This window comes from Hippocampus bargibanti, linkage group LG08, assembly GCF_051943395.1.
Source record: "Hippocampus bargibanti isolate YZ-2025 linkage group LG08, ASM5194339v1, whole genome shotgun sequence".
Taxonomy (NCBI): domain Eukaryota; kingdom Metazoa; phylum Chordata; class Actinopteri; order Syngnathiformes; family Syngnathidae; genus Hippocampus; species Hippocampus bargibanti.
In genome coordinates, this window is record NC_142741.1 from 5,443,813 (window position 1) to 5,459,667 (window position 15,855).

General features: G+C 46.5%; 1 protein-coding gene across 1 annotated transcript; it reads left to right on the plus strand.

Annotated features, from left to right (window-relative positions):
• Positions 1 to 1,818: 1,818 nt before the first annotated feature.
• On the plus strand, positions 1,819 to 11,354 carry LOC148894415 (insulin-like growth factor-binding protein 5). The gene is made up of 4 exons (XM_089002398.1): positions 1,819 to 2,579; positions 6,798 to 7,012; positions 7,090 to 7,209; positions 7,323 to 11,354. The coding sequence occupies exons 1-4, from the start codon at positions 2,240 to 2,242 to the stop codon at positions 7,458 to 7,460; spliced, it is 813 nt and encodes a 270-aa protein (XP_088858524.1). The 5' UTR covers positions 1,819 to 2,239; the 3' UTR covers positions 7,461 to 11,354.
• Positions 11,355 to 15,855: the final 4,501 nt, after the last annotated feature.

Below are 15,855 nucleotides of genomic sequence, written 5' to 3' on the forward strand. Positions count from 1 at the left end.
GTTTAAATGTCTGCTGGGTTTGGTGCGCATGGATCGGTAGCGTGTGCCTGATGGGAGTCGCTGGAAAAGGTGGTGGGCAGGGTGCGGAGGGTCCAGTAGGATTTTCCTCGTCCTTGTTTGGACACTTGCAGTGTGCAAGTCATGGAGAGTGGCTAGGGTGGTGCCAATGATTTTTTCCGCCATCCTAACTGTCCGTCGAAGTCGGATTTTGTCCATTTTTGTGGTGGATGGCACGGTCCATCCATGGACAAAACCAAGTCAAACTGGTCTCCCTGATGGAAAGTCAACATACAAGTTCTTCCAAACGCTCGGCGCAGCGGCGGCCCAGCTTTTTTCCAAAGCCTCTCGGGAGGGAAAAGGCGCTTGGCTCAAAAGAAACACGCCAAGGTCTATTTTTAGCTTCACGGGGAGGGGGGGGGGGCACCGTCTCATCGCCACATCACACCCAGCCTGCCCTATAGCGCTCGCACCGGCGCCTCTGCGCTTCTATGTTGCTAACAGTGCCTTCTAGTGGACACCGACAATACCCCAAGACACAGAATGAAGGAGTGGGGGGGGGGCAGGGGGGGTGTGGCAACACATTGGAAGGAGATCGTGGTGGTTTTGCTCCACGACGGACGAGTGATCAACTCGCTGCATGCCTGAAAAGCGGAGCAGGGATGGAAAGATAGGCCTGGATGGAGCCGGACAAAGAATCCGCACTGAGTGATTGTGGGATGCAGCCTGGGATGGCAGCGCCAGGCCTTTCTTTGCTTGGACTTGTCAGGCCATTGCAGGCAAAATTAAAAATTTAAGAATCCATTGTGACACGCATGTGCAAAGACACACACACACACACACACACACACACACACACACACACACACACACACACTGAATTCAAGCTACAGGAAGCAACAAGTGCGGTTGACGTATGGACACTTGACTTTGCAAAAACAAGTAGAATGCACATCCTGGGTGTTTTTTTTTTTATATTCCTGAGAAAATGAGTGTGTTTGAAACATGGGCAGAAAGTGATATGGGAGCGGGACTCGACGAGCATGGGGCCATTGACTGGCCCTAATGGATGGAAATTACAGTCTGGTACCAGCCGTAAAAATTACTAGGTCAGGGTAGGAGGAGCAAATCATGCACATTTTGATGGGCATGCCACGAAACAAACAAACAAACAACCAAAACAAAACAAAACAAAACCCACAAATGAATCCATTTGTGGGAGAGAGAGGTGGAGGGGGTGATGGAGAGACAGAGAGAGGGAGGGACGGGGGAGGGAGGGAGAGAGATGGGGTGTGAGCAAGACGGGGGAAACAGAGAGGGACGTGAGAGAGAGAGAAAGAGAGAGAAAAAGAGAAAGAGAGACGAAAGAGAGAGAGAGAAAACGAGAGAGAGGGAAAGAGAGAGAGAGTGATAGAGAGAGACAGAAAGAGAGAGAGAAAGAGAGAGAAGGAGAGGGAGAGAAATAGAGAGAAATAGAGATAAAGAAAGAGAAAGAGAGGGGGAGAGAGACAGAGAGGGAAAGAGACAGAGAGAAAGAGAGAGAGAGAGAGAGAGAGAGAGAGAGAGAGAGAGAGAGAGAGAGAGAGAGAGAGAGAGAGAGAGAGAGAGAGAGAGAGAGAGAGAGAGAGAGAGAGATTGAGAGAGAGAGGGCGCGAACAAGACAGAGGGATAGAGAGAGAGAGAGCGAGCAGGCGGACACCAAGTTTTGGCATGCTTCCAAGCGCGGAACAAGTGCGCCTCCCTTGCGCGGGGCTGCCGTTGAGCGTATTGAGAGTTTGGGGTGGGGGGTTTGTTTTTAAAAAGCCCAACGGCAGGCTCCAAGTTGATCAGTCCACTCCGGATCGTCGCCTGTAGAAAGTCGCTGCTGGTTCAAGGAGAGAAGGGGGGGGCGCTTCTGGACTTTGGTCGCCAGAGACGCTTTTTGTGTCTTGTTTTTTTTTTTTTTTAGGGGGGCGGGGGTCTTTCTCGCAGCTGATGCTCATTTTCGGGCTTCGCCTTCAGGTGCATTTTATTTTTTTTTAGGGGGGGGCTTGGGGGTTTGTTTTCAACCAGATAGCCACACCGGTTGGATCAAGACTCTTGGCTTTAGCTTTTAAGTCTGGATTATCTGATCGAGGGAGGCATTGTGCTTCATTAGAGCGCTCCACTTTTCCCCCCCCAACCACCTCCTCCTTCCCCCCTAACCCCAGGCCGCTTCTTTTTTTTTTGACGTACGTGCTCACCGAAGGCAAGACCAGCAACGATGTTGTGGACCCTGTGCGCACTAGCGACGCTTCTGTGGGGACTGCGCGGCAGCTGCTGCTGGGGCTCGTACGTGCCCTGCGAGACGTGCGACGACAAGGCCAAGTCCATGTGCCCGCCCATCCCCAGCGGCTGCCAGCTGGTCAAAGAGCCCGGCTGCGGCTGCTGCCTGACGTGTGCGCTGAGCGAGGGCCACGCGTGCGGCGTCTACACGGGGACCTGCGCGCAGGGGCTGCGTTGCTTACCCCGCAGCGGTGAGGAAAAACCCCTGCACGCCCTCCTCCACGGCCGCGGAGCCTGCAGCAACGAGAAGGGATACAAACCGCCGCACCAGCCCGTCGGTAAGAGACGCAAGCGCGCAGCCGCCAGGGTCAGGCGGTGGACGGCATTACGCGCTCGCCTGCGTACCGGCTATGTTTTCGAATATGGGTTTCATGTGGTGTGAAAAGCCACGAAAAGCCACGAAAAGCCGCCTGAACCTTCCTTGTTCTTTTGCGCGTCAAAGCGAGCCGCGTTTGACACAGTGAAATGCTAACTGGCGGACGGCGCTTACTGGCGGTTCGCCAATTTGGAGTTGCAGCTAATCAAAGGGAGCGATTCAAAGACAACCAACTTGTCGTCTGCATTTAACTTCCAGTCAAAGCTGGGTTTTCCACCATAATCCGTTCCAGAAATCGGATCAAAAACTGATTATGTGGAAAATCGAAAGATTTCCCATTAAATATATGTAATATATATCATATTGGATTGGATGTAACTTTATTCGTCTCGCAGTGGAGAAATTTACATTTCACAGCACCAAAGTTCTGAAAGGAAGAGGAAAGGAAAGAAAGAGGTAGAAAAACAAAATACAGGAGCTGCTGGCAAGGCAGCCACTCTCGCGGCGCCATCTTGAAGTAAAAAATACAACAAAAAAACTAAAGAACAAATAACGACACAAAGACACAGAGAGTCATTCATTCTTCAGCACTTGCTGTACCCTCTTTGTGACATGAAGCAGTTCTAAATGAAAGAAGAGTGGATCAAAGCACCCTTTTCAGCATGTGATCAGGGACGTCATGGTGGAATGTGAATGTCTACTACAAGCTACATGTTGAAAGCAAACACGCAGCTGTGGCATCAATCAATATGTATTGAATTGTATTTTATTAAAATCATAATACTGCTATTTTTTTTTTTTTAACAATACAAACTCACGATGGATCAGTCACAATGAGATGTGACAAGGAAGTAATGTATAAGAATGTGGAGGGGAGTCCAATGGTGCATTCAGGTGATAGAGGCTTTGACCACAATTTTTGGTCAAAAAAAAAAAAAAAACGTCGGAAAATCCAGGTTGAACCGTAACCGTGGGCAAGGGAGTTTTCTGAACAGAAATGGAACCGGCGTCCAATCGGTGCGCCATCAGCACAAAGGCATTTGCACTTCTTGACGAGTGACTGGCCTCCATCCAACCTGTCCTGCGTCAAATTCATTTTGAAACTCGGATCCGCCGTCACAACTACAGCGGCAAAAATTGTCGGCGGCCGCTTCAAACAACACGCCAGGGAAGGAAATCACCAGGCGCTAAATTGAGCTCGCTGGCATGTTTCCAATCGATTGGGGAAATCGGTTTCGATTTTCTCCATTGACAAGAGACAAGATGGCCGTCAAATCGGACAAAAAAAACCCCACCAAAGTCGGCTGATGCGTGAGAAAAATGATGTGGAATGCGTCAATTTCATCTTTTTGACGATCTATCCGAAATATGCCTCAGAAGCAACTTTATGGCAACTTGACACTATTTATTGGCATTTTCCACATTGGACACGCCTGGGTCAAAGTGACCCGAGTCAATCCCATCTAATCCTTTGGCAGATCGCCGTCAAATCCAAACTTCAACTCAAAATCGGTGCTGATCTCAACTCCAAAGCTAAATTTCAACACTGATCCATTTTGCATGCCTTGCAAGAAAAGTACATGGTAGGCACAGTGATGAGCAGGCGAAACCCACGTAGGAAGGCATTGAACCACGGTACCTTTGCACTGTGAAGCGGAAATGCTACCCAGTCCAATACGGTTTTATTGATATCAACAAAACGATCACAATCTATCAGCTTGGAGACGGTTGACAAATCTCAAATATGGCTCGGAAGGGACTTTATAACAACTTTAGACTGTTTATTGGCATTTTCCACACCTGGGTCGAAGTGACCCGAGTCCATCCCCATCTTATTTTTAGGCAGATCGCCGTCAAATCGAAACTTCAACTCAAAATTGGTGCTAATCTCAACTCCAAAGCCAAATTTCAATGCCACATTTCAACGCTATCAACAAACCTATCAACCAATAAATTCATCAATAAAGAGCGCCACGAATAACCACACCCAAAGAAATTTTCCGTTGCCTCCGTTGACCAGTTGCTGGTCATGGAAAATGTCATGCCAAAGCCATACACGGCAGCGTTTGTTGGCGCTATTAAATATTAAGTTACACTGTCATCACGGTGACACCGGAGCCTGCCGGGACTGTCAACGGTTCACAAATCGTCCCCACGGCGCGCCCGGCAATCGTCCGTGGCGGGATTTGCTCACCCCCAAGGCCGTAAAGCGCCGGTTAAGAACTTATTTGGATTGCATTCACGTCGTGCAGAGTGACTTTTCGAACAGTAACAGCAATGAGATGAGTTCAATGGTTCATTAAAGACAAAAAAACTCAACGGACTGACTGTGGTTTTTGTTTTGGGCCAGTGTGCCAACAAAGGATTCATTAAAAGGACGACAACGTGGCCCAAACGATTTTCACCTGAACTTTCAAAAGTTACACGACTGAACCCCTAGACCTGAACCCCTAGACCCTAAACCCTAAGTATAAACATCCGTCGGTTATCACAAGTCATGAGTGGAAGGGTTAAAATGACATGATGTGTGAAGATGACGGGGGTGGATGGCAAAACAAAATGTCCTTCACATGTGCTGTGGCATCGCGCGCTATCACCAGATACCGGTTGCACCCCATAATTGTCTTGGGGTGACTGCTAACCGAACGAGAGGTTTTGTCCGTCAGCGTAGCTCATTAGGAAGCCAAACTTAGATGTGGGATGCGACCTCAAGACCAAAATTTGGAATGTGCAGTCGAAGGGTGATCCACATTCTTCTGATAATGCCCTTTGGACATGACTGAATGTAAGACGTACGTGGGACATTGACGCGAAGTGGTCAAATGTGTTGGGTTCCACCAAGCGTTTTTTCTCTCGGAGGGATAACTCACATCCTCTGTTTATTTGACGTCCCGTGATTTCTAAGGATGTGATTGTTCTGCTAGCATTTAGAAAAACAAAGCAGGAAACCTTTTGATACTTCGCATGGTATCCTGTAAAACTGAGGAGCTGACTCCAAAGCGTTCTGAAGACCGAAACGTTCTGATCCAGTACAATCCCGCAACTACGGTCGCCAGAGCAGTTGGACCCAAGACCGACTGTCCAACTCCGGCTTGAATCGGACGGTTTATTAACTTGAAAAAGTAGATCTGTGTGAAAGGATTCTATCAGGTTTTCGAGAGGAGTCTAGAGTTGGGGGGCGTGTGTGGGAATGTTTGACATATTTATATTTAGCAAGTCGCGGCTCTGTCGTCTGGGAGCGAGACACAAGGACACATCCAAACACAAACTCCAGGCCTGCCAAGTCATGAGTCGCCAGATTAATTTCAAAGAGAGAGCTGTGCAGAAGCCAAAGACCCAATTCCGGCAATCACCTTTGTACACCCCCCACCCGGTACCCACACTAGCCGCCAGCCCCCCTCTTCTCGACCAGAGACTCCAGACTCTCAAGCTGCGTCAGACTCTTTGAACATCAATTCCTGGTGGCTGGTGTCCATGTTGCCTTTCCCCATGGTGGGCAACTCAATCAATCAGAGTCCGCCACCCTATTGCCTCAAAAATTCCGGTGAAATTGTAATTCCATCCTACCCGCTGGCGGCATTCCTGTCCGGTTCAGTTAGTCTGGCCCTTTGCACCGCAGCGGGTTTCCTTGTCGGGTAAAAATAACCTGGGGTCGTCCACTGGCAACATCGTTCCAGCTAGTCGAGGTCTGGCAAAGGCCCCACGCGCAGTAACCCACTTGTGGCGCAACTAAGCCCAGAGGGGGTAGCAGGGGATGGCATCTTTCTGTGGTCTTAAAGCACTTCTGCTCCGGGCTTAAAGAAGCTGAGCCCCCGAGGGCCGGGGGTGCGGGGACCGATCGGTTTAGGATCAGGGAGTATTGTCCCATGATGATTTCTGCTATATTGGCCGGTCAATAAAAATTTGCCAAACTCAGGCTGGTGTCACTGACACCTTTCGCAGAGTTGAATAGAATACATCTCAAAATTGTTGACGTAGTCCTTTAGGATGTGTGGGAGTCCCATTCCGCTGTTGAACGAAAAACCTTGGTAACCAAGACCCTCTTTGTTGACCAAGGTTTTTCGTTTCATTTCGGTCAGCGAGGGCCAAACCGACTGATGTAGATCTCCCTACCCGGACTCACAAGATCCGATTGTCACTGAGCATATTTTTTCTGTTGTTCTTCGGACTCTGCTTTTAGACCGGGAGTCACGGGAACATGAGGACAGCACGGCCACGGAGATGACGGAGGAGCTGCAACCGGCCAAAGTTCCGCTCCTGACCAAAGACATTGTGAACAGTAAAAAAGTCCATGCCATGCGCAAGGAACTGAAGCGGAAACTTGGCAAGCAACGCTCCATGGGGTCCCCCATGGACTACTCGCCGCTGCCCGTCGATAAACACGAACCGGAATTTGTGAGTATCACGCAAGCCTGTCCGAAAGCCGAATCCTTCCTTGGTTTTTGTCGATCTCAACGACGTCGACTCGACAGGGACCCTGCCGGAGAAAACTGGACGGTATCATCCAGGGAATGAAAGACACGTCACGAGTCATGGCGCTCTCTCTGTACCTTCCCAACTGTGACCGAAAAGGATTCTTCAAACGCAAACAGGTGCGTTGTGGTTTTTCCTCACACCAGACTTGACCCTATTCTTTGCGCTGGTCTCGTACGTGTTTCAATCGAGTCGATAATAATGGAACCGTATCCTGTTTCTGGGCCCGCAGTGCAAACCGTCCCGTGGCCGCAAGCGAGGAATCTGTTGGTGTGTGGACAAGTACGGCGTTCAACTCCCCGGCACTGATTACAGCGGTGGAGACATTCAGTGTAAAGACCTGGAGAGCACCAATAACAACAATGAGTAAAAGACAAAAGAAATATGGGGACTGCCATGCAACGTCAATGGTCCCTCTTCTCACCCCCCTAGCCCAAATCCCAACTTCTGCAAGGCCTAGGTTGTTGGACAGTATGTTCCCATTTCACCCCAAGAGTTATTCACCCTCCCGATTCGTTCCACTCTCAGGAACAGCGACAATGTTCCTGGGTCGATTTGACCCGGGGTAAAAAAAACAAAAACGGACCTCCATCTCCAATCATTGAATTGCATGCACGTGAAGTGAATGGACTGCATTTATTAAGACATGTCTTGACATGGGTCAATTTGACCCGTGACATATCAGGAGGGTTTTGAAAGACACCAAGTGGAAAGAACACCTGTACATTTTTATCTTTGCTGTTTGACCAAACACTCATCTCCAGGGGGGTTGGGGGGGGGGGGGGTTCGGGGATAGGGGCAGGGGGTTGGAAAGTCCCAAAATATCCCTTGAGTGCAGCTCACGGGGGGCCCCATTTACACGACACGTACGCGGGCTGACCAAAATCTATAAATTGGATATATTTGGATACCCGGGAGGGCAGGTGGCTTTTGGGGGGGCAGTGCAGTCAATCTATTCCCAAATTCAGAATGATCTTTATTGGCCAAGTATGTAGAAAACACAAGAGATTTGTCTTCGGTAGAACACGCAGCACTAGTATCATCATCAAAAATTGCAAAGAAGCACTATACAGTTCTATTTGAGTTACTGTTTAGAGAGTTAATGGCGACGCAGGAAGAAGCTGTTTAAAGTCTGCTGGATTTGGTGCGCATGGATCGGAGTCACTGGAAAGGGTGGTGGGCGGTGTGCGGAGGGTCCAATCGGATTTTCCGCACCCTTTTTTGGATTCTTGCAGTGTGCAAGTCCTAGAAAGTGGCTAAGGCGGTGCCAATGATGGCGATTGCATGCAAAAGCCACACACGTCATGAGAGATTTACATGTTTTTTTGCAGTTTTTTTATGTTTTGGTAGCCACCAAATGCTCATCTGTGGCCCTTGAAATTAACAGCAGGTGTGCCGCGTTTGCTCAGCCGGATATCCAAATTTGTTTTTGAGAATGATTTAAAAGAGAAATTATTTGGGGGGGTGCAATTAAGTATTTTGGGAGTTCAATTGAGCTTTTTTTTGCTGTTGCTACAATATAACGCGAAAAAAGGTGCACCCCGTTAGTCATGACAGCGGTTGCGTAAAAAGGAAAGAAATCAAGAAATGGCGAACAGACGGATCTATCAGAAATGTTAATCAGCGTGATTGACACACAAGGCAGTCGTTTTTGTGCTTCTGTCAAAGTACTCTTTAACGTGTGTAAATTCACTAAATTAAGTGTTTGAACCCAAATCGTGGGGTGAGCCCATTTCAAAAACGGAAACAACGGAAAAAAATAATAATAAAATCCGTTTTATTTCTCTCATTTTGATTTTTTGTTTTGTTTTCACTCGCACCGCTCGGGAAAATGGCTTCCCGTTGTAAATTTGTCTTTGACGTGGAGCGTTTGGCAATGTTAAAAAAATAAAAAAGGATGTTAGCGGTTAGCGATGGTTAGCGGTGGACAAGCGGCTCTTTTGAGCTGAGCCTAAGATGCCAACTGTGCCTATTTTAGAAAAGACGGTGCCAAGCTGACGGTGAAATCGAAAAAAATCAGCCAGGGAGACGTTGATCTGACGGCATTTTTTTTTTTGGGGGGGGGGGTTCCCAGGACACATTCAAAAGGCACAAAAACTCCCAACCGGCGCTTCATCATCATTCTGTAGCGTGTGTGAGATGTGCTTATTATTATTATTATTATTTTTTTTTTTTTGCATTCGTTGAAGAACCGATCGCCCACATTGTTCTTATTATTTTTTCCTGAGCCATGTTCTTTTATTTTTTAAATCAAGTAGCTAAATGTGTTTTATTTTGAAAGCTTGGAAAACATGGGGGAAAAAAACAAAATCACGGTTCCCAAAGAAAAAAATGGTCGCTGTCTGTGTGTGAATACATCGACCTCAGTGCCTTCCTTCCTTTTACATCAACGCATTTAAATGGTCAAGCCAGAGTGACGTGAACGCGACAAACGGCCAATGCGATTGGTAGCCCCCCCCCTTTCTCCTCCTTCCTCCCGCAAGGCAATTTGAGCGCCATTTTCTCATTGTTTTGCAAGCAAGAGGCTCACAATCGTGCTAGCTTCTTTGTTGTTGTTGTTGTTGTTGTGAATGGCCATGTACATTATTGCCCCAGAGAAAAGAACGTTTATATGGAGATAAAGCAATGATAGCCCCCCCCACAAGCGCTCCAAACAGTAATTAAAAACAAAAAGCAAACAAAGGGTTCCAGAAACTGCCCCTCTTCTCACCAGCTGCCCCTCCACTTCCACTTAAAAAAAGGAAAAAACTAAGTCTGCATAAAAGCAGGTTGCATTTATTTCAAGTCGCCACTATTGGCAACTTGAAAGTCAGGGGAGCAAGGGTGTCAAAGTCATTTTTTTGCCGAGGGTGGGCCACATTGTAGTTCTGGTTTCCTCTCGGGGGGCCGTTATGAATTGTGGGGAAGTGATTGGAATGTTTCATCCCCTCCACATATTCTATATAGAGGGCATAACAAATGAATGAATAAAGAGTTTTCAAATGTTAAGTTATTGTGGGTTAAATATACGAAAATGTGAAATTTTGCTTCAGACTTTAGCTAGCATCATGTAATTTCCCAAGTTCGATTTGCATTCGCAGGCCCAATAAGATGATATGGCGGGCCAGATTTGGCACCCTGGCCTTGACTTTGACACCTGTGATGTAAAGGATTAGCCAGATCGCTGACTAGAAGGATAGATAGATTGATTGCTAGCTTGCTACCTCGATCGCTAGCTAGCTACATAGATCAATCAATCGCTAGTTATCTAGCTAGTTTGATCGCGATCTAGCTACCTAAATCGCTAGCTAACTAAGTAGATCGATCGATTGCTAGCTAGCTTGACCGCTAGCTAGCTAGATCACTAGTTAACTAGCTCAATAGATGAGCATGGAATTTCATAAGTTTGATTTACTCTTTAAAATGATGTGGCGGGCCAGATTTGGCCCCCGGGCCTTGACTTTGACACCCGAGCAGTGGAAGATTTTTTAAAAAAACAAGACTTACCATGGTGTCACGTTGAACTCACCTTTTTCAAGGTTGACTTTGGGGGTAGTCGCACTTGTTGACAGGGGCTCCGCATGCCCACGCCGGGGAACCGCCGCTACGCCAGAAACGGGACAAGACAAATCAGACACAGCACCACGTGTTCACTTTGTTTTTTGTTTTGTTTTTCCTCAATTTAGGGTGATCACTTTTGTACAGGGGGCGAGGTTCGGGGTAGGGGAGGACATATTCAGGGGCTAGCCCATATTCAAGACCTCCCGCACGAGGTCTCAGACTGCATATAGTTGGATACACGTTAGTAAGACAGCATGACGGGAAGGCACTGAAATGTGGAGAATTGCCCACTTGTAGCCAGCCATGGTTGAATTTGAGTTGGTTCCGGGTTCGAACCCTTTTGCGATTGGCTGGTTGTCAATGGTCGTTTCCTCCTGTTTTCATGTGCATCTCCCGATTTGGTTCTCAACTCACATTGCGTACTAGTACAGTAACGACCTATTTTTTTTTTTTTCCTGAATACATTAACACTTTCTGGATGTAACGACACAGTACAATTATCGTCAATTTGGATGATCGAAAACAAATCGGGGACAGTGGGGAGGGGAGGGGCTTGATATGGTCAGTGGTTTTAATGACAAATCAGAATAAAAAGTCCAATTATTCAAGCCAATATCACTGTGTAATATTTATTCAACTTGTAATTTATATGTACTCATATAACCTTTGTCCTTTTTTGTTATGGCAAAGCATTTATTTAAATAAAGGTATGTATTCATTGATGCACTCGGGTGAGAATTTTTTTTCCCTTCCTTTCTTCTGGTGCAGGAAATGAAAATGGCAAATGAGAACGATTGTGCAGTTAAATGATGTGGCCGACTAATCATTAGCCATTAAAGTTCCCGTTGCTTTATTAACACGCTGCACTACTATCATCATCAAAAAAATGCAGAGGCACTATACATTTATACAGTAAAGTCTCGTTATATCGATATTCAAGGGAGTCCGAAAAAATATCGATATAACCGGGACTATCGATATATCCGACCCTGTTTTCATGTAATTTTCTCCGTGCGTGCATAGAAATAGTATCGATATAACCGGGACTATTGATATATCCGATATCGATATAACGAGACTTTACTGTATTTGGGTTACTGTTTAGAGAGTTAATGGCGACGGGGAAGAAGCTGTTTAAATGTGCATGGATCGGTAGCGCCTGCCTGAGGTGAGACACTGGCAAAGGTGGTGGGCAAGGTGTGGAGGGTCCAGTAGGAGTTTTTTTTAAAGACAAATAATGGAAATTTTGTCATTTATATATATATATATATATATATATTTTTTTTTTGTGGTTGGCAACTTTGTCACATTCATAAGTACGGAAAAGAATATCCAACTGATAGAGAATAGACAGAATTGAAGTTATCATATTTTAAAGTTACATGCAGTTATATGCTTAGTTGGTTGAACATGTGTGACTAGCCTGTCAAACTGTCATCCTCGGGTAATAAATGGTAATAAATAGGAGTATTTGTTGTTACCCCAACCCAGAGTGGAAGGGACTAATACCTCAGGTTACGAACTTAATTGGTTCCCAGAAAGTGTGTCTAAGGAGAAATATTTGTCTTCCAAACATTTATTTCCCATAAGAAACCATTAAAATGAAAATAATCTGTTCCCTGGTCCCAATAAAACATAATTTTCTACTAAATAAGCCTTAAAACTACATAAATATATAATAAATATAATATATAATAATTATGCTATTGTATTGTAATTAACGAAATAAACTGCACTGTAGAATAAAGTCATTTTATTTACCTCTGTGATGGTAGTTGTCAATGGAATGGTAGCAATGGTCGACTTAGCGTACTGGTACTGGGACAGCTAAGTCAAACGAACACACACATCGTTCGTGTTTCTCGATGATGTCCTTCTGCTCAACCGTCATTTTCTTTTGTGTCCTCTTCGGCTGAATACTAGGTTGTGGTGGGGTGTTTTTCGGGCCCATAATAGCAAAAGTATTTCACTCGATAACAAACCACGTCCGCACTCAAAGAAAGGTGGTGACGAAAACTAGTCCCCCAGCCACCATGGTGCTGTTTGACCGTGTGGTTTGGTGTTTATCCACCGAAACTAATCTGCCAGCCACCGTGGCGCTGTGTGGTTTTGATTCATCCACCGAAAACTAGTTCGTTTGCAAGGACTCTATGCTCGAGAATTTAATGTTCGTGAAGCGAAAACTTTGTAAGCGAAAACGTTCGTAAGCTGAGGTATCACTGTACTTGGTACATGTTTGTACGAGAAGAGCTCATTAGCGAGGTTACAAATCTATCGGTTCATGGACAGGCCACCCATTAAAGTGTCTACGTTCTGTTGGTTTATGGATGTTGGTGCTTGGAACGTCTAGGGGTATGGTATTCAAATCAAGAACACGGATCAACACAAAGTTTTCAGACCAAACAAAGTACCCAAATGCATTGTGTGTCGCTTTCTCGGTCAGTGACGATACCTACCGAGAAGTCATGGTAGGTATCGTCACCAACTCAAAAAGAAGACGTCCTGAATATTCAGCGCAAGTCTTAAAACGTAAAATATAGCTATATGCGGTGGAATATTTGTAAAATACGCTCAGTAGAACTCATTTGAAGAGATTTTACAAATTATGGACACAACTTGTCGGGAGGCGTCGGTTGTCCTTTAAAAACATCTTTGCCACCAACGTTGACAAAAGAATTTCAAAATGCAACGGTCTTCTTGTAACCAGACGCCTTTTATTCTGAAGTTTGAAAATCCCCATTCTTTGTCTTCCAACTCTGCAGGGCGCCGTTAGGGACAGTCTTGTGAGATATTTTTCAAACAGGATTCTGCACTTTACAAAAAAATAAATAAAAATGGGAGCGGTGCTTTTTTGGGCGCTACCAAGGCGACTGAATAGTTGGAAAAATAATGATAAACCTCAGTTCCAAGAGGACTAATAAGCAGCTTGAGATGCACCGTTTAAAGTGGATTCATCCCTGCAGTAAGCGGCGTCTAATCTCCCGAGATAGAGCTGATAAACCTCTTAGACTTGAGTCTGAGACATCAGGGCTTCCCCAAGGATATCATCAGACGCAGGATGTGACTTAGGGAAGCCTCGCCTGAGGCCAATTCACCTGCTTTGTCCCCCCCCAAAAAAATTGTACAGGAACAAGGAAGTCATTTCAACTTCAAGGAGGGAAGTGGGGAGGGAACGGCCGTCGTGACAAGATCACAGTTCGTAAAAGAGTCCCAAACGTACATCTGTTCCCGCCCCAAAATGCAATCTTCTCTAAACTTGTCAGAAAGGGTGGTCCTCACTCCTTATCTTGAGTTACCCGGACCTCACAAAAAACGATACAGGAATGTGTGTGTGTGCGGGTGTGTGTGTGTGAGGTTGAGAGCGCTAGCTCGCATGGCTATAAAAGTGGATGGCCAAGCTTAGGTGGAGCTTTTGGCCCAAAACGACCGCTCCAGTGGTCATAAAGTAACTCCGGCTGGCGCTGATCAACGAAGATTTTCTTGGTTGGCTAAATGTCAGAGTTGACGGCTCGGTGGGCGCTCCACGGTGCGTGTTATTGGCTTCCGGGAGGTTTTAGTCAATATGACATAATAGAGTCTGTCCACGGGGTTCTTGCTAGCAGAAGCCACAACATGAGCAGTCCTAATGAGGAAATTCCAGGCTGGTCTTTGGTTCATTTTGTGGGTGAGGTTGAAGACACCAACCTGTTTCCAGCAAGGTGTTGACTCTGGTTGAGGGTATCTGCCCACAAGTTTTAAGACCCGAGTCCCCGGGATTGTTTATTCCCAATCCTCGTTTGTAATTCCCTGTCTGATTTTTCGACCTCCAGTTTCCATATTGGACGAGTCATTCCAAAGCGGGTCAACAAAGTAGTCTTTTGTTGTCTTGCGTGCCTTGTCGTTTCCCGCACATTGTTTGGAATTTCCTCCCTTGGTCAAGTTCTCGTATCGACTCCAGACAATTATGGCAACACACGGGTCATTGGAAAATTGGAGGACATTTTGACTTTGGCCAATTTATGCTCAGTATTCTGCGATTTTGGCATCATTAGCCAAAGATGTGGCCCCAGGGGTTGTGGCCCCGTAGCTTTGAAATCAAATCTTTGTTGCACTTGAGTTTTTTTCTTTCTTTGTATGAATAAACCGATACTGTTCCGGACCATTCTGGAACTGTGACACACATATTGAGATGCATTGGATGACATCTCATCTCCAGGCCACGCCCCCCTCTCAACGTAATGCAGACCACGACAAACTAAGGTCCAAATAATCAATCCATCCATTTACAGACCACCCTAAACTCATTAGAGTCTCAGGGGGTGCTGGAACCTTTCCCAGCCCTGTTTGGATAGTTGTCAAGGGACACCGTGAACTGGTTGCCTGCCCATGGCAAGGCACACAGAGACAAACAACTAGTAACTGTCATACTCACACCTAGGGACAATTTGGAGTGTTCAAACAGCCTGCCAGGCATATTTTTGGAATGTGGGAGGAAACCCGGGGACCCGGAGAAAACCCACACAGGCCCGTGGAGAACTGGACTGGGTCTTGAACTCACGAACTCTGCACTGCGAAGTCGGCGTAATAACCACTCAACTACCGGGCCGCCCAGTTCCAAGTAATGATCATTGAATTGCAACTTGGTCTTCACTCCAATATTCAACCGGTGTCAAGTCAAAACCTTTCAGGCCCACGTCCAAGTCCAGTCTCCACGCTGGCCGTGGTCAAGTAAGTAAGTCATCAAAATCGTGACTCGAATCGACTGGAGATCAAGACACCAGCGCCGCCGTCAGTGGTTTATGGATGTTGTCAGTACAGAATCAGTACCCCGCAGACTACTGGACTTTAGTTGGTACCGGGCAGTGGAAAAAAGGCTTTGCGGATTCGTGTGGCTTGGAATGCTGACAGTTAGGGCCCACTGACTTTATTTCCGCCCCGCTTAATGGCCTGACGCACCAACACTCACCCCACTGGCCGTTTGCGGAGATGTTACATTGGGACGGAGGAAAGAAAAACATGTTTCAGACCGTCAGGGAAAAGAAAAGACCCCATAAAAGAGGGAGGGCTTAAGGCACACAGTAGGACAGTTGGGGGAGGGGTCAATTGTGGTTTGAGAAGTGGGTGTGTCGGTATCCCGCTTTGTGTCGGGTGGAGGACGACTGGGCGGCTGCGTGGATTGGGTGGGACCGGCCTCGCCCAATAACAAACCATCCGCAGGCCATGCCCCCCGTTTCCGCGCCATCTCC

Coding starts and splice junctions, on each gene's coding strand:
- LOC148894415 (XM_089002398.1), top strand. CDS start 2,240: ATGTTGTGGACCCTGTGCGCACTAGCGACGCTTCTGTGGGGACTGCGC. Junction 7,013..7,089: donor ATAAACACGAACCGGAATTT/GTGAGTATCACG, acceptor TCGACTCGACAG/GGACCCTGCCGGAGAAAACT. Junction 7,210..7,322: donor GATTCTTCAAACGCAAACAG/GTGCGTTGTGGT, acceptor CTGGGCCCGCAG/TGCAAACCGTCCCGTGGCCG.